Here is a 19,155-nt window from a genome sequence, read left to right on the forward strand (position 1 = left end):
GGGTGAAATCATGATACATGTAGATTTTAGTATGGTCTTTTTCTCTTTTGTGGTTCATGTTTCCAGCCGGGCAGCATTTGCTGTTGTACGTCGCCTGTAGTGTATCGTCCCTGCCGCACGTTCCCCCACGCGCGTTAATTGTTCCATCTCCGGTAAAGAAGTGAGCGGGACCCACTGAGCCCCACCATGGAGCCGGACTCATCCGACCCCAATACGTCCAAAACCGACATGCTGAGAGGAGTCATCGCCGAGAAGCTCACCTTGGCCGCCCGGGAGATCTTAGCGGTGGTGGAGAAGACTGTAGCCGAGTACGAGGAGGAGGCTGTGGGTTTCAGGCAGGAGATTGACCGGCAGAGGAGACTGCTGGAGCTCCTGCAGCCTGAAGTCAAGTTGGAAGCGTTAGGTCTGTGTGTGTGGATAACAGAACAGTGTGTTGTTCTCCTGTGGAGAGAGCGAGAGCTCGCGTAATGACGAACCCCGTTTACAAAACACTAATTTAATATTTATTTGCTTGACGTGAAGCCCATTGACATTCGAGTATACATCTCAAAACCAGATTATAACACTCCTCAATTCGGTATACATGTAACACCCCTGAGCCATGTCATATTTCAGAATTTGAAGTTTTTATTAGCTCGTGTTAATGTCACAGAGCTAGCCTTTGCTTTCTCTTTAAGTGAAATCCGATGGGCTTTTAAAACCTCGAAATGTCGTTTAAAGACAGCTACAGCTGCTATAAAACTCTCTCTAGAATCATGACAGAGTCGTCGGGACTTAAAAAAACCATCCCAGTGACTGATTTAAATAAACATTTTTAAATCGTTTCTCAAGTTGCGCCGCTGTTCCCGAATCAAAACAAAGATGGCGGCTACATGGACACACAACGGTGTTTGTTCAAGCGCTGTGGAGCGATTTTACAGCGTTTTCCAGGACTATTTCTATTGAAATTTATTTAAATCAACTATAAAAAAAAATACTGTGCTATAGTTAACACACCGTGTTAAGAAAAGGACTTTCCCCTTGAAACACCTGCAGGCACGCAAAAGCCTGTATGGACACCAAATAGCTGCCATATGTGAAAGCTATTTGAATGTGGGAATCCTGGAGTCTGCAGTTTGTTTACGTGTAAATCAGGTGAATTTAAAGCTTAACTCATCTACTGCTGTGACTCAAGAGAATGAAACAGGTTGCTCGTTAATCAACAGTATCAACTGCGCTCATAAGAATAATAATAATTCTGAAGTGAAATCTTTTTTTGATTGTTTTGCTTTATTACTTAATAACACTAAAATGCTTCTGTGGTGCAGAAGACCAGCAGCAGTTTTCCCTCTGTGAGGCTGGAGGAGGTCAACTACCAGAAGATCAGGAGCAGCACAAATATGAGCCAAGTATGACTTTTAACCTACTTTGATACATGTAAACAAAGTCGTCATATTCATATTTGTAATGGATCAAGATACACAGAAACATAAGAGATGTTATTATCTTTTCTTTCTTTTTTTTTTTTTTTAAAGAAAACTGATGTTCATTTGTATAAATGCAGTTCAAATTAGATGTGGCGTACTGCAGGGATCCACTCTGGGACCCCTGTTGTTTCTGTTTATGTCATTTGGTACTTTTTATTTGACTTTGTCAAATGCATTGCTGTAATGAACAGTGTGTTGGGCATTATAACCTCCCAGTATTTTTCTCTTAGTAATACGTTGAATTAACTGAGCTTAATTTGAAGCTGAATTTTAGAAACAACAAAACTTCCCAAATTTGAGACATAAAAGACTGATAGAGTCAAACCTTTGGAGTTTTTTAGCGTTCAGGTGAAAAATATTTGACTGCAATTTGACCCCAGTCAACGGACAGTTTCAGTTGTAATCACACGTTCACGCACTGAAGGGGAGAGTGTAATTAACTGTCCTACAGAACTGGTTTAATGTTCAGATAATGGCTGGTTCAAAGCTCTTAAAACTGCTGTTCTTTGACTCTTGTGGGGGTTTTTTTTTTTTTTAGAATTGTTGCTGTTGTTGCTGATAAACTCAGACAAATGCGGACATTATCTTAAGTACAGCTTGAAAACGTTAAATATCAGAAAGATTGGCAGACTAAGTAGTGATAGAAGTGTTTGTTGGAGCCTCATATAATTATAGTTTTTTTTACCAGCAAACAAAATTTGAAGACGAGAATTTAAGTAACAGTGTTTTCCTTCCTCTCCCTGACACAGCATGTTAACTGTTGTTTATTCATGGTTGCATATTTGCATGATTAATGCTGTCAGGTGGGAAAACTAAATAAATGAACTTTGAATTTGTTTCCAGGGGTGGAGGACAGCCAAAGCCTGGGATTCTCAGGCTACAGTGAGGAACAAATAGAGGAAGACGAACATGAAGAAGAGGAAGAGGAGGATGATGACGAGGAGGAGGAGATGGCACAGCAATATTATGAAGCAGCACCACGGTTACAAGATACAAATACACTGTAAGTGTACAGACACCACTCTGTGTGTGCGCGTGCTGTTGTAACATTTGTGACTTGTTTGCTGATCTTGAGTTTATTTTGTGCTTTTCCTTCTTTAGGCTCGTGCCTTCCACGGTTCAGACTGACAGGCGGAGAGCAGACAGACCTTGGATCAGTGAAGCGCAGAGTTTCGTGGACCTCAGGATCCGCATCCTGGACTCGATGATCGACGTGCTTTCCAAGAGGGGTGAGTGTGAAAAAAATGTGATGGGAAATAATTAGGGATGCAACGATACCAATTTTTTCAAACCGATCCGATACCGATACTTGGATCTGAGTACTTGCCGATACCGAGTACAAAAACCGATACTTCTACCACACACAAGTTAAACTTAACCAGTAGTAAAGAAACGACCCCACACAACTCTTTAACACAAACGAAACGTTTACTGAACGTAAGGGCAGAGACAAATACTGTACAACACATCCCTTTTTTAAACTCAAATGATATTCCAATTCCTTAACCAAATGAAATACACTGTATAAATGACATAATTCCCTTTCAAATTATATTAAACAACCCAACTTATGTTATCACCTTTTGGTAAGTGACTCACTAATATACACTCCAAAACACGTTATATAAATCCACTAAACATACAATATTCACACATGGGCCCCACACACACTCACATTCACACTTGTTGCAGGCCTGTTTGTTGCTCACGCCGGACGATGGAGAAAAATCCTCTTCTCCCAGTAAGAGCACAAAAGTCTGACTTACAGTTCAGCTGATCGGTAGGTCGCCGTTCACCAGTCCCACACTAAATCCACTCCCTGCGGACCCGATGCTGTCTCTGCTACAGCGCCGTTAGCGAGTCACTGTCCAGCTCTCCGACAGTCCATAGCGGCTGCCTCCGAGGCGCAGCCAAGCAGTCCGGGCTAGCCTGTAGCCTCGGCGGTCGTAGCTGGAAACAGCACGGTGGTGCGACCATTGAAACAAAAAGTCACTTCACCCACACTCTGTTGTGAAGCTCTCACACGGTCAGCTTTCTAGTCACACACTCTTTTGTGCTGGTTAACCTCAGTAAAACTAGCCGAGTCTCTCACTTTGGTTCAGCTAACCTCGTGCATCTCCCCATGCAAGGTCCCGTTTTATGCTACCTTCACAGGCCTCCAGAAAATTAGAACTCTGAAAATATTTTAACTCCTTCAGAGTTACATACCATAAAATAATACTTTTATGATTAACGTAACAGTTTGATTGCTCTAATTACCTGTATTTACCTTGCGACATATTACAGGGCAAATTATATTCAGGGTAGAGTTACATCACATAACATCAACTGTGAACACCTTATGTTACCGTGGCGTTTAAGTCCATGGGAATTATGAGTATCGGTTCATGGTATCGGTTAACTTTTACGAGTACGAGTACGCACACATTTTACAGTATCGGCACCGATACCCGATACCAGTATCGGTATCGGTGCATCCCTAGAAATAATAAATAAATAAACCATTACTGTTGCATCTTTCAGGGTTTGGATTTTACTCTGGATGTTTTTTCCCATCTCAGTTTAAACTGAGGTCATGGAGTTTTATGGGCAATGTGACTGCTGCAGATACCCCATAATGTATTTCAGCTTATTTGGAGCATTTGTAAAATACAGCTAAAGAACAGGAATGAATAAAAAGTCAGGTTTTTTTAAATTTTAATTAAAGCCTGTAGTGTGTGGGTGAAACTTTTCCTTCAGTCTAGATGAAAACTTGTCTTTCCCTCTGCATCGCAGTGTTTCAGAAGTACCCGCTTCATGAGCTGCAGTGTCGTCGTGGTCTTCAGGAGGCTGACTTCCTGCATCTGCTGAGGTCAACCTTCCCCCAGCTGGCTGCTGATGAACCTTTTGACGTTTTTATAACTGACAACACCAGAAAGCTGCAGCCTCTGAAAATAGACTTGTGGACTCCGGAGGCGATCGAGAGGACCATCAGGGCAAATGGGAATTCTGCCCTCTACATCCGCCTGAAGGTAAGGTGCCTAATGTGTTACGCCCTTGCTGGAGTAAACTTCCTCTAAACTATCTTCTTGACTTTGCTCGTTGCTCTGATGGTGTCTTTTGTAGAATGAATCATTCAAGCATAAAAAGGCTCAAACTCAAGGGATGAACCAGTGTTGTGTCTACACAGAACAGAGGTCTTGGCGTAGAACCAGTTTTAAAATGGATCTTCAGGCTATTTGTTACCAGAAGCATGTTTCAAAAACACAGTTTGTTTTCATTTCTTTTTAGTTTTTTAGTTTCTTTTTTAGTTTTATTAGATGAATCTATGAAAAATTCCAAAAGTAAAGGATTTTTTTTGCACCAACAAGGTGATTCCTGAAGAGCTATTATGGTTTAAAAAAAAAAAAAAAAAGAAAAAAAGTGTCATATCTCAGCATGGTGTGCAGTGAGCATCCACAACCATCTGTAGAACACTGTGGAGGCTCTGTCATGATGTGGGGCTGCAATCCAGCCAGTCTAGTTGGGATCTTCTCATAAGGAAAGAATCATGAACATTCCTGCAGTCTGACTGTTTTTGTGCCTTTTTTCTAAACAAAACTGTCAAAACATCTTTATTTCAGAATCAGCAGAGTTTAGAAGCTGAAGAGGAGCTTCAGCCATTGCACGGAAATAAAGCTGCTGCTGCTGATGTGTCTTCTGCCCCTGACCAAAGCATTGATCACATGAGGTACCTCAAGTATTCAAACACTGCTGTAAATAACCAGTAAATATAGAGGACAAAAACAAACACATACTTCGTATATGAAAGGCTAAATTATTTGTTATAATGTTGTTTTTGACTTCTTTACTCTTTCAGGAAGAGGGTGGGCAGACCTGGGTTCAGGAAAACACAGACGCATGTAATGATCAGAATCCGCATCCTGGGTAAAATGAAATCTGACGTGCTCTCAGCCAGAGGTGTGCCCAAAAAAACCTCCAGTTTGGTGTCTCTTTGGACAAACTGGGTCTCTTTGTAGTGCCTGTGACTTTGAAGTTAAATAATAAAAGCCTGTCCATGTGTGTTCCTTGTTTTTCAGTGTATCAGATGTGCCCGCTTCATGAGCTAATGTGCCCTCGGGGTCTACAGGAGGCTGACTTTGTGGACCTGCTGAGGTCCACCTTCCCTCAGCTGACTGCCGATGAACCTTTTGACCTCTTTGTGAGTGACAAAAGCAGAAAACTGAAGCCTCTGAAAGTACGGTCACTGACGACGGAGGAGGTGGAGAGGGCTACGAGGACTTCTACGCTCTATATCCGACTGAAGGTGCTGATTCACAAAGACTTTTGTCTGTTACTAAAAAATCTTACCAGACAAAGAAGTAATCTGTTTTTTTGTCTGTCTTTGTGTTTTCTGAGAATTTTGAGCATTTAAATAGGTTGTAAAACTCCACGTGTGACCAGTCAGGAGTGCCATTTGTACGGTGGCCCTGAGAGGCCAAACAGACTGCAACTTAAGAAAACACCAGCAATAAGAAAAACGCTGCAAAAGCACACAAAACACACGGAAATAGGAAAAACGAAAACAGAAATAGGACAAATCAGATTTCCAAAAGCACAAGGGAAGTGTTTCTGGGGAGACAATAACCCGACGGACCAGTTGCAGGAACCAAAATATGCTAAGAATTGCGCTGGGAGACACTTAAAAGAAGTGGAGAATCTGTCGGTTTTGTGTGCTTTTGCAGCGTTTTTCTTATTGCTGGTGTTTTCTTAAGTTGCAGTCCGTTTGGCCTCTCAGGGGCACCATACATTTGCCTTTAACTGCACAGCCCAACAGTACACCACTAAATCTTTTCTTTCTTCTGTAGCCGCCGGAGGAGCTTCAAGCCTCAGCGAAACAGTTCCTGAGTGTAGGAGATGTTTTAGCTGAAACTCTTCCATTGACCCTAAAACCAACCAGAAAGAAACCCAGGTGAGTCAAAACCTGACTATAATAAATATTGGCTAGTTAGCCATAGGAAACAGATCTGTAAAAGCCTAATTTTAAGGTTTTGCATATCAAGACAGGATGAAAAAAAAATTCATTCATGCTGTGGTCTGCACTTGACTCTTGTGACTGCAAAGTGGCCAAATCATCACCCCACTGTGCCGACTCTTGGTATGAGGTGTGTGTGAACTTTAACATGTGACTGAGGCCCTTGGAGTCTGAGATGGAGCTTTTTGGTTTCCTGTAGTTTCTCCGAGCATTGCACAGTCTGACCTTGTGGTGAATTTGCTGGGGCATTCACTCCTGAGAAGATCGGCAGCTGCTTTGCGTGTTTTCACTGTAGAAAATGAAGCAGAATGATGGATGTTAGATTCTTTGGTAACTATTTTTTCTCGCAGATACAGTTTCTTCTCTAAGATCGTTGCTGATGTTTTTCCTCCTCAGCATTCTGTTAACACACACCTGAATGCTGCGAACCATCAAACTGCCAAAACCTCTGCTTTCGTTTAAGTAAAATGCATAACGAGACAGTGTGATATGTCATGTCTAGTAGTTCATCTCAGGTTGTTAAACCATTAGGGCTGCCACGATTAGTCGACTAGTCACGATTACGTCGACTATCAAAATCGTCGACGACTGTCGACGCATCGTTTGAAGCTTTGTAAGATCACAAAAGACGCAGGAATAAGTAGTAGGATTTAAGAGTGTAATAACGGACTGAAACAGAAGATGGCAGCACTGCATGTACAAGGATGCCAGCTGCCGTTACACTCCGAAGAAGAAGAAGCAGCAGTGTCCCAGAATTCATAGCGCGGCCCTGCTCAGTTTTCAACAATGGCGGCAGCTAGTTAGTTTTAATATTACTCTTATTAATCTTTCTGGGTCACAAAATAAACGTTTAACATATTTTCAGGCGAGAATGTAGCTGTGTAAACCTCAAATATTTGCTCAGTTTATCAAGACACTGCATATTTTCAAAAGCGCTCCGACGTTTTCGGGAGACGTCTGTTACCCACTAGCTCGATAGCTAGCCGGGGCAAGGCTCACTAGAGCCCGTGAGAACACCGGACTCCCGGCAAATCGTTTTCAAACCCACCACTGTCTTTCGCTACTCAGGTTAAACATATATAAGTCAGTTAGATAACTTAAAAATGTTATTGTTTGGCCTTTTTTTTGAGTATTTTATTTGTTCCTGAGTAAATCGGTTTGGCTGAGATTAAAGTTATAGTTTATACACGACTGAATAAACGTCAAGCAGACAACTGGTTATCAGAAGTGTGAGATGTTCGAGAATATACTCCGGTGTCCCGTTATATTTTAGATAGCAAGGAGTTTATTAAACTTTACCGAAACAATCTGTAAATCTCATTAAATTTAATAAACTATCATCTTGTCTTTATTTTTAGTTAGCACATACCCTAAACACTTAAAACTGTAAGCTAATGTTATATAAGAGCAGATGCTGCTGGTGCAATAAGCTGTACGTTTTACGTCCAATGGATGCATGATCCGATTAGTCGACTAATCGCAAAAATAATCGGTGACTAGTCGACTATCAAAATAATCGTTTGTGGCAGCCCTATAAACCATAACGACCCCGTCATTTCCTCTTCATAATTAGACACAAATATCCAGTAATCATCAGCTGCCACATGTGAAAACTTTTCAGTTTAAGCTTCTCTTTCATCTCCTGATTTTCACCTTTAATTTATATTCCTTGTGTGTGTTGTGTCTCAGAATACAGTCTGCTAGGAGGAAACCTACCAAATCTGAGCTCAGTGGGCCATTCGCACATGTGGATTTCAGGGTCCGGATCCTGGAGGACCCTCTGATGGAGGTGCTCGCACCCCAAGGTAAATTTTAAAGCTTTTAGCTCTGAGGTCACATCTCCAGTTCCTGTATGAGGTGAAACAGTTTGTGTCTCTCTGGAAGCTTTTCTGCTGAGACTCTGAAATGTTAACAGTCTAAAAAGAGGCTCTGTGAGTGCCTGCAGGCTTGTACAAAATCAACACACGGGTCTGAGTCATGTTAACTTCTTAATCATATTTAAATTCGCGTCAAATAACATTGGATCATTTTAAACCAAATGACTGTAACTGATATATAACTGTGAACCTTTTAGATTGTTCTCGGTAATCGCTGGTTGTGACTGTGACCAGCACAAGCTACAGCAGCGGTATATCCTCTGTGACTCGTGTTATTAGTTGAGACTCTTACCTACTTGGCTTTTGTGTTCCCAGTGTTTCTGAAAAGCCGCATTCAGGAGCTGCGGTGTCCTTATGATCTACAGGAGGCTGATTTCCTGGACCTGCTGAGGTCTTCCATCCCTCAGCTGGCTGCAGGTAAACCTTTTGACATCCTCACTGCTGACAAGAGCCGGGTACTGCAGCCGCTGAGTGTGGACACGCTGACACCGGCGGAGATCCACAGAGCCATCACCTTAAGGAGAAACACTACTCTCTTCGTCCGACTGAAGGTACCGTGTAACCTTAAGAACAAGTATTTGATCTGTCTGTCATAAAAACAAGGACAGTGTTGCTGTTTTTGGTGGAAACACTTAAGATACAAACCTTTTTTGTTTTTCACCTTCTGGGGAAACAGGGAGCCGGTCCGTCCACCCCAAATCCAACCAGACTGGGCACCAGGTGAGTTAATGTTAACAAGCCTCAGCTGCTCATTAAGCAATTTAATCTCTCGTTTTATCGCCTGATCTCGATCACTAATGTTATTGTGTCCCAGAGTTCAGTCTGACAAGAAGAACCTGGGCAAGCCTCAGCTCAGTCGATCAGACTCCCACGTAGATCTGAAGATCCGTATCCTGGAGGACTCTCAGATGGAGGTGGTCGCACCCCAAGGTAAATGCACAGCTGCTACTTGTGTGTCCAGAAACTGCTTCAGTTGCCATCCATACACAGCAAGCTTGTGGATGCTAGCAGACAACAGAGCTATTGTCCTCTGCCCGTCCTTAAAAATATAAATAATTAACTTCATTCCTTGTGCTGTGGTGACACGGCATAGTGTGGTGACAAGTACTGCATATTGTATATTACTCGAAATGGTTTTGTGAAATTTTCTTTCAATGTCAACTCTGACTTTGGGCACTAACCATGAAGGTCTAATGGTTAGCCACCCTAGGTACTCATGGGTCTACTGTGGACGCTAGACTACTAGCAGACAGACAGACGAACTAAGCTGATTACGTACTCCTTCCCTGCGGGGCAGGAATTACCGTGGTCTTGACTTGTCTAGTCTTTGGAAATGAAACAGTCTTTAGAGACCAGCAGAGTGGGTTGAAGCTGTAAAACATTGAGAAATTAAAAAGTCTGATTTAACATTTTCATAAGAGCCTTGACTATGGTTGTTTGCTTCAGTTCAATAACAATAAAGCAGCCAAAAAGCTTCCCACCATCTTTACTGTTTTTAGTTATGTGTTGTACACGTCGTGGATAACTGAACAAGCTGTGACTGAGTGGATTCATTTTTCTCTTTCCTCTTAGTGTTTCAGAACTACCCACTTCACGAACTCCGGTGTCACCGCAGCCTGCAGGAGGACGACTTTCTGGAACTGCTGAGGTCCACCTTCCCTCAGCTGGCTGCTAACGTACCTTTTGACATCCTCATGGTTGACAAAAACAGGAAACTGCAACCTCTGAATGTGGAGTCACTGACTCCAGAGCAGGTCTACAAGGCCATCGATTCATCAAGGATCAATACCCTCTTCATTCGACTGAAGGTACTGTGACTCACTACATTTTAAAATACTCCTACTCTACATTATCGGGAAACCTTTAAAGAAACTACACAAACAACATGTACAGCAAGTACAACATTGCTCTCTGGTACAAAAGTGAAACTAAATGTGGATGCCCATTGAAGACTGTTTTCTGCTGCAGCAAAGACATTTTGTGATTATTTTTTTTTTTTAAATTATTTTTTTTTAAATTTAATTCATTTTTTTAATACGAAACTCTTTCAGGCACCAGAGAGAGTCCAGGTTGGTGCGAGGAAGCTTGACCATCTGCAGAAAAAAGTGGACACAGCTACGGAGTCGTCATTTTTGCCTGAACAAACTGTGACGCATGGGAGGTGAGTCAGTCAAACGATCAGTTTTAGCTGTTCAATAGAAATCTTTAAAGAGACAGGAACATACGTGTGATGGTGCTTGAACCTTCAAACTCGCGTGTGGTCATGAGTGTTAGGTAGTAACTGAAGAAACAAGACTGTCACTGAAAGCTGCTGCACTTCAAGGCACCAGCATACTGCCAGGTTGGTCGCTTCATGTGCCGCCACTGATGTCGTCACCCAGCCGAATCCATTTATGCTCACTGTTACAGCACAGGAAGCGGCTGTTTTGTTTTGGTGTCCCCACTCAGATAATGTCACCTTGGTGTTGCAGGATCTCGCTCTGTATAATTTGTGACTTTGAGCTTCACTATCGATTTATCATTAAAATAAAGGTAAAAATCAACATTTCAACCCTGGAGTGGCAACAGTACAGCTAGACCTAGTGACAGCAGCTGGTATATCAATTTGATGTCAGCTTTGTCATAATTTTACATAATTTCCTTAGGGATTAATAGCATATCCTGATTCTGGCCACCACACAGCAGGTATAAAATGGCCCCTAGATTTCAAAGTTTAGGTGGTATCTTCACATGGAGGTTCCCTGCACCTCGGTGTTACCCAGTAGGCCATAGAAAACATAGCTGTGGAAGGGTGCACTTTATAGTCTCCAGTTCTGTCATGTTTAGAAAAGTCGTGGTATTCACTGATGTACAATCACTGACTGTCAGTTGGAAAAATATTGTCAGTATTCATGTGCATCAACTTTGTTGGGGTAATTTAATGCTCCAGTCAACACGACCTTGTTCCTTGGTGTCCTCCACCACACCGGCCAAAATGGACTAAATAATGTGAGGGGTTCATTGAGCCAGTCAGTTGCTGAAGATGGTGTGGATGAAAATTAAAACGTGCTCTATCCAGCTTTTTTGTGGGTTGTTCTTGGTGTGGAGTGGTTGGTAGATACGAAGACTGGTCCAAGGTGGTTCAACAATGGGCCCAGTTCAGGAGCTCAAGGACCTGCTGCTGAAGTCTTGGGATCTTGATGGTTGCAAAGGCAATCTCTGCCTTTGTCACATGACCATCTGCTGGTTTGGGAACACCCTGGCATCCCCCCAGAAGACGTTGAGAAGGTAGCCAGGGAGCTCTGCTTAGACGGCTACTCCGGCTTCTCGAACTCAGTTCAGTGGTAGAAGATGGATGATGGATGGAGGAAAGCTCACTTTTCCAACTTTTGCGGTCTAAGAAAATTGCAGATTAAAAAAAAACTTACTGGACATTGTCTTACTCTGCTTCAGTGACAGGACTTAAATTTGAATCTAATCTTTACTGCTTCCGGAAATATTTCTCACATTTGTTCAGCTTATTAAAATAAATAAAGATAATAACTGTAAAGCGGCCAGTGTAACGCTGTGGTGTCTGTCTTTAATGTTATCGTTTCCCAGGGATCAGTCCGACAGGAGGAAGCCTGGTAGGCCTCGGATTAGTCTATCAAGCTCCCATGTAGATCTCAGGATCCGCTTTGTGCAGGACTGGGATGTCAATGTGATTTCACCTAAAGGTAATTTTAAAGCTGCTCATTCTGTGTTCAGATTTGTAACAAGTGTGCACTGGTATGAATTTTTAGGGCCATACCTGAAAATTCGATTATTTAGATATATATTTGTTTAGGTTTTCAACTTTCAGTGTCAGGGTTTGGAAAATTAGGAAAAGTTGGACAAAGTTGCCTTTAGGATTGCTGTCACTAGGGTTTTATATCAAATTTATTTTCAAAAAAATCTGTAGGAGCCTAATGCAGCAGTAGCTTGTAAGGTGAGCTGTCTCTTGTTTTCTTGTTAATGTTAGTACACTGAGCATACTGTTCGTTGTGTTTGTCTCATGGATAACTACCTGCCTGACTATTGGAGCTTCTCTGTTTTTTTTTCTCAGTGTATAATAAGTACCCGCTTCATTACCTGAAGTGTCCTCGAGGCCTGCAGGAGGCCGACTTTGTGGACCTGCTGAAGTCCACCTTCCCTCAGCTGGCTGCTGATGAACCTTTTGACGTCCTCACAGCTGACAGGAACAGGAGACTGCAGCCTCTAAAAGTAGAGCCATTGACTCCAGAGGAGCTGTACAGAGCCATCAAGGCGAGTGGGAACATTGTCCTCTTCGTTCGACTCAAGGTACTGCAACTGACTGGGTAGATATTTGTGTTGTCCTTCAGAATGTCTGTGAAAGATCTAGATAGACTAATTGACCAAATTCAGAGCTTAAAGTCTAATAAGTCCAACAAAAACACTGAAGTAACTGCTGTAACACTGCCCTCTGCTTTAAATGTGTGTCCTTTATTCTACAAAGGTAGTGCAAATCAAGATGCAAACTGTAAATTAATAACATTCACCTTCAAAGGAAAGGTTGCATCTTAATGCTCCAGTCGGCAAAAAATTTCAAAAGGTGCAACTTTGAAGGCAGATGTTGTCCAGTTCCACTTTGCATAACATCTTTCACAATTTTACTACTATTTAGCAAATATTTGGCAAGTGTTTGCAGACAAGTTGGCTCCTTCTGTGCAGTCTACTAGCCACCAAATCAATCGCAAGGACATTTTTGTTCCAGTATTCATTTTGCAAATGTCACCCACTCAACAGCAAATACCCTCTAGCAACCACTAACCAACCAACTGAGGTAAAGTACACTTTTCCCTAGCAACCAGTGATTACTAGTCTCTACGCCTCTGTGACTGATGCGTTTTATATTTGCCTCAGAAGTCGGATGTCTTGGACTGTGAAGTCAGGGCTAGTTCAACTTCAGATGTACCTTCCAGTTGAAAATTCCGACCGAGAACTCTAAAATTCTTACTTCTAGGTTCAAGTGGAAATAATCATGAGGCCTTAAAAATTATTCTGATGTATGCTCACGTACCAGAGGTTAATGTTTTCTAATTCGACTTTATGTTTTGGATATTCATGCAGGCACCTGAGGGAGTCCAGACTAGTGCGAAAAAGCTTGACCTCCTACAGAGAAAAGTTGATGGCACTGAAGAGTCTCCGTCCTTTACCGAGCAAACTGGGCTGCACATGGGGTAAGCGCCACCTGTTAGATCCAATTGTTAAAAAGTCTGAGGTTTGCTGAAAGAGTCTAACTGGACAGATGGCTTTTTATGAAACATTCACTCCCAATCAATTCATGCTCTGTGGTGTTAGAAAATGCTACACAGACACCACTTTGAATATCTCAAATCACCAGTAAACTGTTTATCATTAATAACAACAATAAACCCTAAACTTTAAATTTCTGTTCCCACAGAAGCCCTCATCAACCGGGAGCAAATGCAGTCAACATTTTTTCCAGCAGCTCAACATCACGTCACAAAGATGTGGAGTTGAAGGAATCTGAGGGTGGTTTGGAGTACACTGGTCTCTCGACCTTGCAATCTTTAATACTTTATGAACACAATGAGTTGAGTGATGGGCTTCCCAATGGGAAACCAAACATAACCAATGATCATCTGATGAACGGTGAACCCGAGAAGACGAAAGGGAATCGACGAGTCAAACATTCAGTCATCCGAATAAAGAAGGCAAAGCAGAAAATGTTGATTCATAACAGCGAGGCTCTGCTGTCCTGTAAAGTCTGCCAGATTTTACGTGGGTCGACAAACATGCTGATCAAACACGCCTGGAGTCATGTGGACGAGCGAGAAAGGCTCTGTGGAGTGTGTGGAGAGCAGTCAGAGTCTGCAGAGCAGCTCAGGAGTCATCTTCAGACTCACCAGAAAACGCACACCTGCAACATCTGCGGGAAGTCCTTCCTCACCGTCGTCGGCTACAGGGGTCACCTCGCTCGACACAAGGGAAACACGCCGTACAAATGTAGAACCTGCCACAAAGCGTTCCCTGAGAAGTGGGTGCTGAAGAACCACGAGTCCCGGGTCCATGCAGTGGATAAGCCACACAGAAAAAACTTCTCCAAGCTGAAGCTCAAACTTCATCGGCCGACCAATCATGCGGGGGGGAAGCCACACAGCTGCAATGTGTGTGGGAAGCGCTTCCGCCACCTGGATACTTTGTCTCAACATGTGGCACTTCACTCGGGTAGCACGGCAGCCACAGACAGACGGATCCATACAAAGAACCACAGCAGGGAGAGGTTGTTCGCTTGCGATAAATGCAACAAGAAGTTCTTTCACAAGTCAAACGTGGTGACTCACATGAGAGTACATACTGGAGAGAAGCCTTACAAGTGCACACACTGTGGGAAAGGTTTCAGCCAGGGCCACTGTGTGAGAAGACACCTGCTGATCCACCAGAAGAAGAAGTGCCACCAACAAACAGAGCAGCTTAGTAGGGTTGAAACTGAAGACAGTTATGCTAAGATGGACGGCATGCCCTCTCCCCAAAAATGAAACTAAAATGTGGTGGGTGTGTACAGTAGTGACCCAGAGGGGGAAAGATGTGCCTCACCCTCAATACCAATCGATCTCTGGGGAAAGTTAGCTTATAGGTTTCTAGATAGTTAGAAGGTGAGTGTTCAAGACGGCCTAGAAGGTGAGTGTTCAAGACGGCCCAGATGGTAGCGGCTGAAGTTCAATGGATGACAGTGGTTCCTGATAACGTCGCCAATGTAAGAGGGTACCATCCATTTATTCCATGTTTTCTTTCACTGTTTTAACAGTGGGCTGCTTTTTTTATTCTTACTTACTAATGGTTACATTCAGTGTTCTTTACAATGTCAGAAAGGCAACTTCTCAGGATCAGCTGAGGCCTTCGAATGCCTTGATTTGTTCAGACCAAAACTCTGAAACCCAAAGGTTATTCAGTTTACAAACAAAGTAAATATTGAGTATTTTTTGTGTTTATCAATAAAACTAGTGCTCTTAAAGCAGGTAGGGCCTTCTCTTTTTTTGGCCAGTATTAGCTATTTGCCAGTAAATTAAAGCTTAAAATAAAGAAGTACATTAGTAAGTACACATAACAAATGTTATGTTTTGTGTCTCAAAGAAAAAATATCACCTGAGATATTAGAATATCAGTTACTGGTATCATTCTTAAAAATCCAATATTGGTCAGGCTCTAAAAGTAACTTTTTGGATGTAATGTCCGCGAATTTTTCAAGTTCCTTCAGTATGGTTTTTTTGTTTTCGACAAAGATTCAGCATATTAAGGGGCGTTTATGCTGCTATAGACTAGCAGCAATGTGGCAAAGGAATATCAAGGAAAACAAAATAATGGTTAGGAACTCAAAGGTTAGAAACAACTAAAATGCAAGGTTACCTTGGTAAACGAAACCTAGCTTCCCTTTTTTGGGGATACAATTTAAGCTGGAGGAACCTTTAGTCCTTGGAAAGATCCTGGACATTGAAGCTTAATTAGCAGTACTGCGCTGAACCTGCGCCGGCATTTACCTGCACTTGTGAAATTGAGGTGATTATGATAAACCTGGAGCTCTTAAATCTTGAGCAGCAGTTACTTTGAAACAGGGGAAGGACAAAAAGACTTCAAAACTGACTGAGTCCACATGAACTGCCAGAGCTGTGAAAATGGGGAAAAAAGGGTACATTTCCACCTATTGTGTCAGCATAATGAGCGTTTACGGAGGTCATGCTAATCAGTACTCCACCAAATGTTATTAGTTACTTTTCTTGGAAGATGAACATGGTGCAGATTTAACGCAGTACTACAAACAAAGCGTAATGGTACAGGGAAATTAGTGTTTCTGCGACTTTTGCAGGGAAGTAGTGGATTCTCCAAAAGCTGATTCTGTTCATCTGGACGTGGCGTTTTCAGTGGGAGAAACGTTTCGTCACTCATTCAAGTGACTTCTTCAATCTCAGCTGACTGCAGGTTTCCCCAATCTCATTTATATTTCCCCAATCTGTTTATAAGATTGGGGAAACCTGCAGTCAGCTGAGATTGAAGAAGTCACTTGAATGAGTGACGAAACGTTTCTCCCACTGAAAACGCCACGTCCAGATGAACAGAATCAGCTTTTGAAGATTTACTTACCTGGATGACTGAGCATGCATCAAGACGAAGTAATGGATGGATGCTAATCTGCAGGAAATGTTCATTAATTTTCATGCACATTCAGATGATCTTGTTCTCTGTTTGCACTTTTTTTTTAATTTACATATTCTTTTAAAAAAAAGTACCTCTGTGCCCTAAAGATTACATTATCTCATTGTCAACAACTCCCCTAAAAGAAAATCATAGTTGTAACTCTAGCTGTCCTGTTTTTACTACACGTAGACACTAGGATTAATGATAACTATAGTATCACAATAGATTACAAGTTTAGGGACAGATACTTTACAAAAAGCAATATCCATATAGTGTTCCTTAGCGGTCTAAATGGTAATGGATTGGTTCTTATGTAGCGCTTTTCTATTCTGAGCACTCAAAGCGCTTTACACAACTTGTACCTTCACCCAAGCACTTTTTTTTTTTTTTTAAACGTTGTACACAAAGTGCTTTCTACCTAACATTCATACTCCGATAGATGCATCGGAATATGAATGTGGGGTTAGTATATTGTCAAGGATATTTGGCATGCAGACGGGAGCAGACTGGGATCAAACCATTAACCTTCCAGTTAATGGTTTGTGGTCACCTGCTCTACCACCTGAGCTACAGCCATTGTATTATATAACCCTCACTTTTCGGTAAGGAGTTGCGCTCTCTGAGTGCTTTGTTAATTTTTTAAAATGTCACACGTGTTGTTGATACCAGTAAAGGAAAACATTTCTGCATTGAATACTTTCCAATTTTGTTGCTCTTTCAAAGCTCAGTCATTCCTAAATAAAATGCAAATATCCATCCATCCATCCATCCATCCATCCATCCATCCATCAATCTTCTTCCGCTTTATCCGGGGCCGGGTCACAGGGGCAGCAGCCCAAGCAGAGAAGCCCAGACCTTCCTCTCCCCAGCCACCTCCTCCAGCTTATCTGGGAGAACACCAAGGCGTTCCCAGGCCAGCCGAGAGATAGAATCTCTCTAGCGTGTCCTGGGTCTGCCCCGGGGCCTCCTCCCGGTGGGACATGCCCGGAACACCTCACCCAGGAGGCATCCTTGTCAGATGCCCGAACCACCTCAACTGGCTCCTTTTGATGTGGAGGAGCAGCGGCTCTACTCTGAGCCCCTCCCGGATGGCTGAACTTCTCACCCTATCTCTAAGCGAGAGGCCAGCCACCCTTTGGAGGAAGCTCATTTCCGCCGCTTGTATCCGCGATCGCGTTCTTTTGGTCACTACCCACAGCTCGTGGCCATAGGTGAGGGTAGGGACGTAGATGGACCGGTAAATTGAGAGCTTCGCTTTTACACTCAGCTTCCTCTTCACTACGACGGACCGGTGCAGCGTCCGCATCACTGCGGCCACAGCACCAATCCGTCTGTCGATCTCCGGCTCCCTTCTCCCATCACTCGCGAAGAAGACCCCGAGATACTTGAACTCCTCCACTTGGGGCAGGAGCTCATCCCCGACCCGGAGTGGGCACTCCACCCTTTTTCGGCTGAGAACCATGGCCTTAGATTTGGAGGTGCTGATCCTCATTCCTGCTGCGAACCGTTCCAGTGCGAGCTGGAGGCCATCACTTGATGAAGCCAACAGAACCACATCATCCGCCAAAAGCAGAGATGAGATTCTGAGGCCACCAAAGTGAAAGCCCTCCGCCACTTGGCTGCACCTAGAAAGTCTGTCCATAAAAATTATGAACAGAATCGGTGACAAAGGGCAGCCCTAGCGGAGCCCATCACCCACCGGGAACGAGTCCGACTTATTGCCGGCAATGCGAACCAAGCTCTTGCAACGGTTGTACAGTGATCGAATAGCCCGTAGCAATGGGCCAGACACCCCATACTCCCGCAGCACCTCCCACAGGACACCCCGAGGGACACGGTCGAATGCCTTCTCCAAGTCCACAAAACACATGTAGACTGGTTGGGCAAACTCCCATTCACCCTCAAGTATCCTTAAGAGGATAAAGAGCTGGTCCAGTGTTCCACGACCAGGACGAAAACCGCATTGTTTCTAAAATGCAAATAAAAGATGTAAAGTTTAATTTCCTTATACTGCTGCTCATTTTCTATGGGCTCAAGTTGTTTTCATTAATATTTTGTGCTTGTAAATCAAATGCGTAGTTGTGAACTGAGTTTTGTAACCTTGTAAACCAAAATATCTGAAAATTTTATGGTTGTGCATCTATATATGAGAATTTGTGTGTTTGTAAAAAAGATTTGTTTGATTAAAAAAAAAAATTGTACAGAGGTTACACTTGTTGTTAAGGTCTACTTACAGATACAATGCAAAAAATGAAGTGTAAAACTTTGTGCTCAACTTCCCTGGCTGTGTGTGAGTTTCAACTTACAAGTATGAATTTTGACCCAATTTTTCTTCCATTCAGCTGATTGGTCAATGTCATGTCAATCACAAATTTAACAATCCAATCAGAGAACAGATGGGTTTGGCTGTCGGTGGGGTGCTTTACTGAGCTTCAAGTCCTGGAAGGATGATGGTCCTTTCGCGTGCGAGCCCAGCGTTTTCCTTCATCACCATGAAGGAAAACATTCTGTGCGTGTCAGAGTTTGGTGAAATTCTCATCTATAGGTGCACAAACATAAAATGTTCAGATATTTTGGTTTACAAGGTTACAAAACTCAGTTCAGAACTACGCAAAATATATATGACCACAATTTGAGTTTTCAT

The 19,155-nt window shown here is 42.7% G+C and overlaps 1 protein-coding gene across 1 annotated transcript; it reads left to right on the top strand.

The window, feature by feature from the left end:
- Positions 1-71: 71 nt before the first annotated feature.
- Positions 72-16,239, top strand: LOC116335913. The gene is made up of 19 exons (XM_031759695.2): positions 72-403; positions 1,308-1,388; positions 2,310-2,469; positions 2,568-2,695; positions 4,242-4,477; positions 5,069-5,175; positions 5,305-5,405; positions 5,525-5,751; positions 6,293-6,396; positions 8,149-8,264; positions 8,652-8,887; positions 9,013-9,056; positions 9,151-9,266; positions 9,909-10,144; positions 10,388-10,497; positions 11,916-12,031; positions 12,400-12,635; positions 13,425-13,534; positions 13,759-16,239. Exons 1-19 carry the CDS (start codon positions 187-189, stop codon positions 14,855-14,857), a joined length of 3,780 nt encoding a protein of 1,259 aa, XP_031615555.1. The 5' UTR covers positions 72-186; the 3' UTR covers positions 14,858-16,239.
- Positions 16,240-19,155: the final 2,916 nt, after the last annotated feature.

The sequence above is a fragment of the Oreochromis aureus genome, linkage group 3 (genome assembly GCF_013358895.1).
Source record: "Oreochromis aureus strain Israel breed Guangdong linkage group 3, ZZ_aureus, whole genome shotgun sequence".
Taxonomy (NCBI): domain Eukaryota; kingdom Metazoa; phylum Chordata; class Actinopteri; order Cichliformes; family Cichlidae; genus Oreochromis; species Oreochromis aureus.

Coding starts and splice junctions, on each gene's coding strand:
- LOC116335913 (XM_031759695.2), top strand. CDS start 187: ATGGAGCCGGACTCATCCGACCCCAATACGTCCAAAACCGACATGCTG. Junction 8,888..9,012: donor CTCTCTTCGTCCGACTGAAG/GTACCGTGTAAC, acceptor CTGGGGAAACAG/GGAGCCGGTCCGTCCACCCC. Junction 12,636..13,424: donor TCCTCTTCGTTCGACTCAAG/GTACTGCAACTG, acceptor ATATTCATGCAG/GCACCTGAGGGAGTCCAGAC.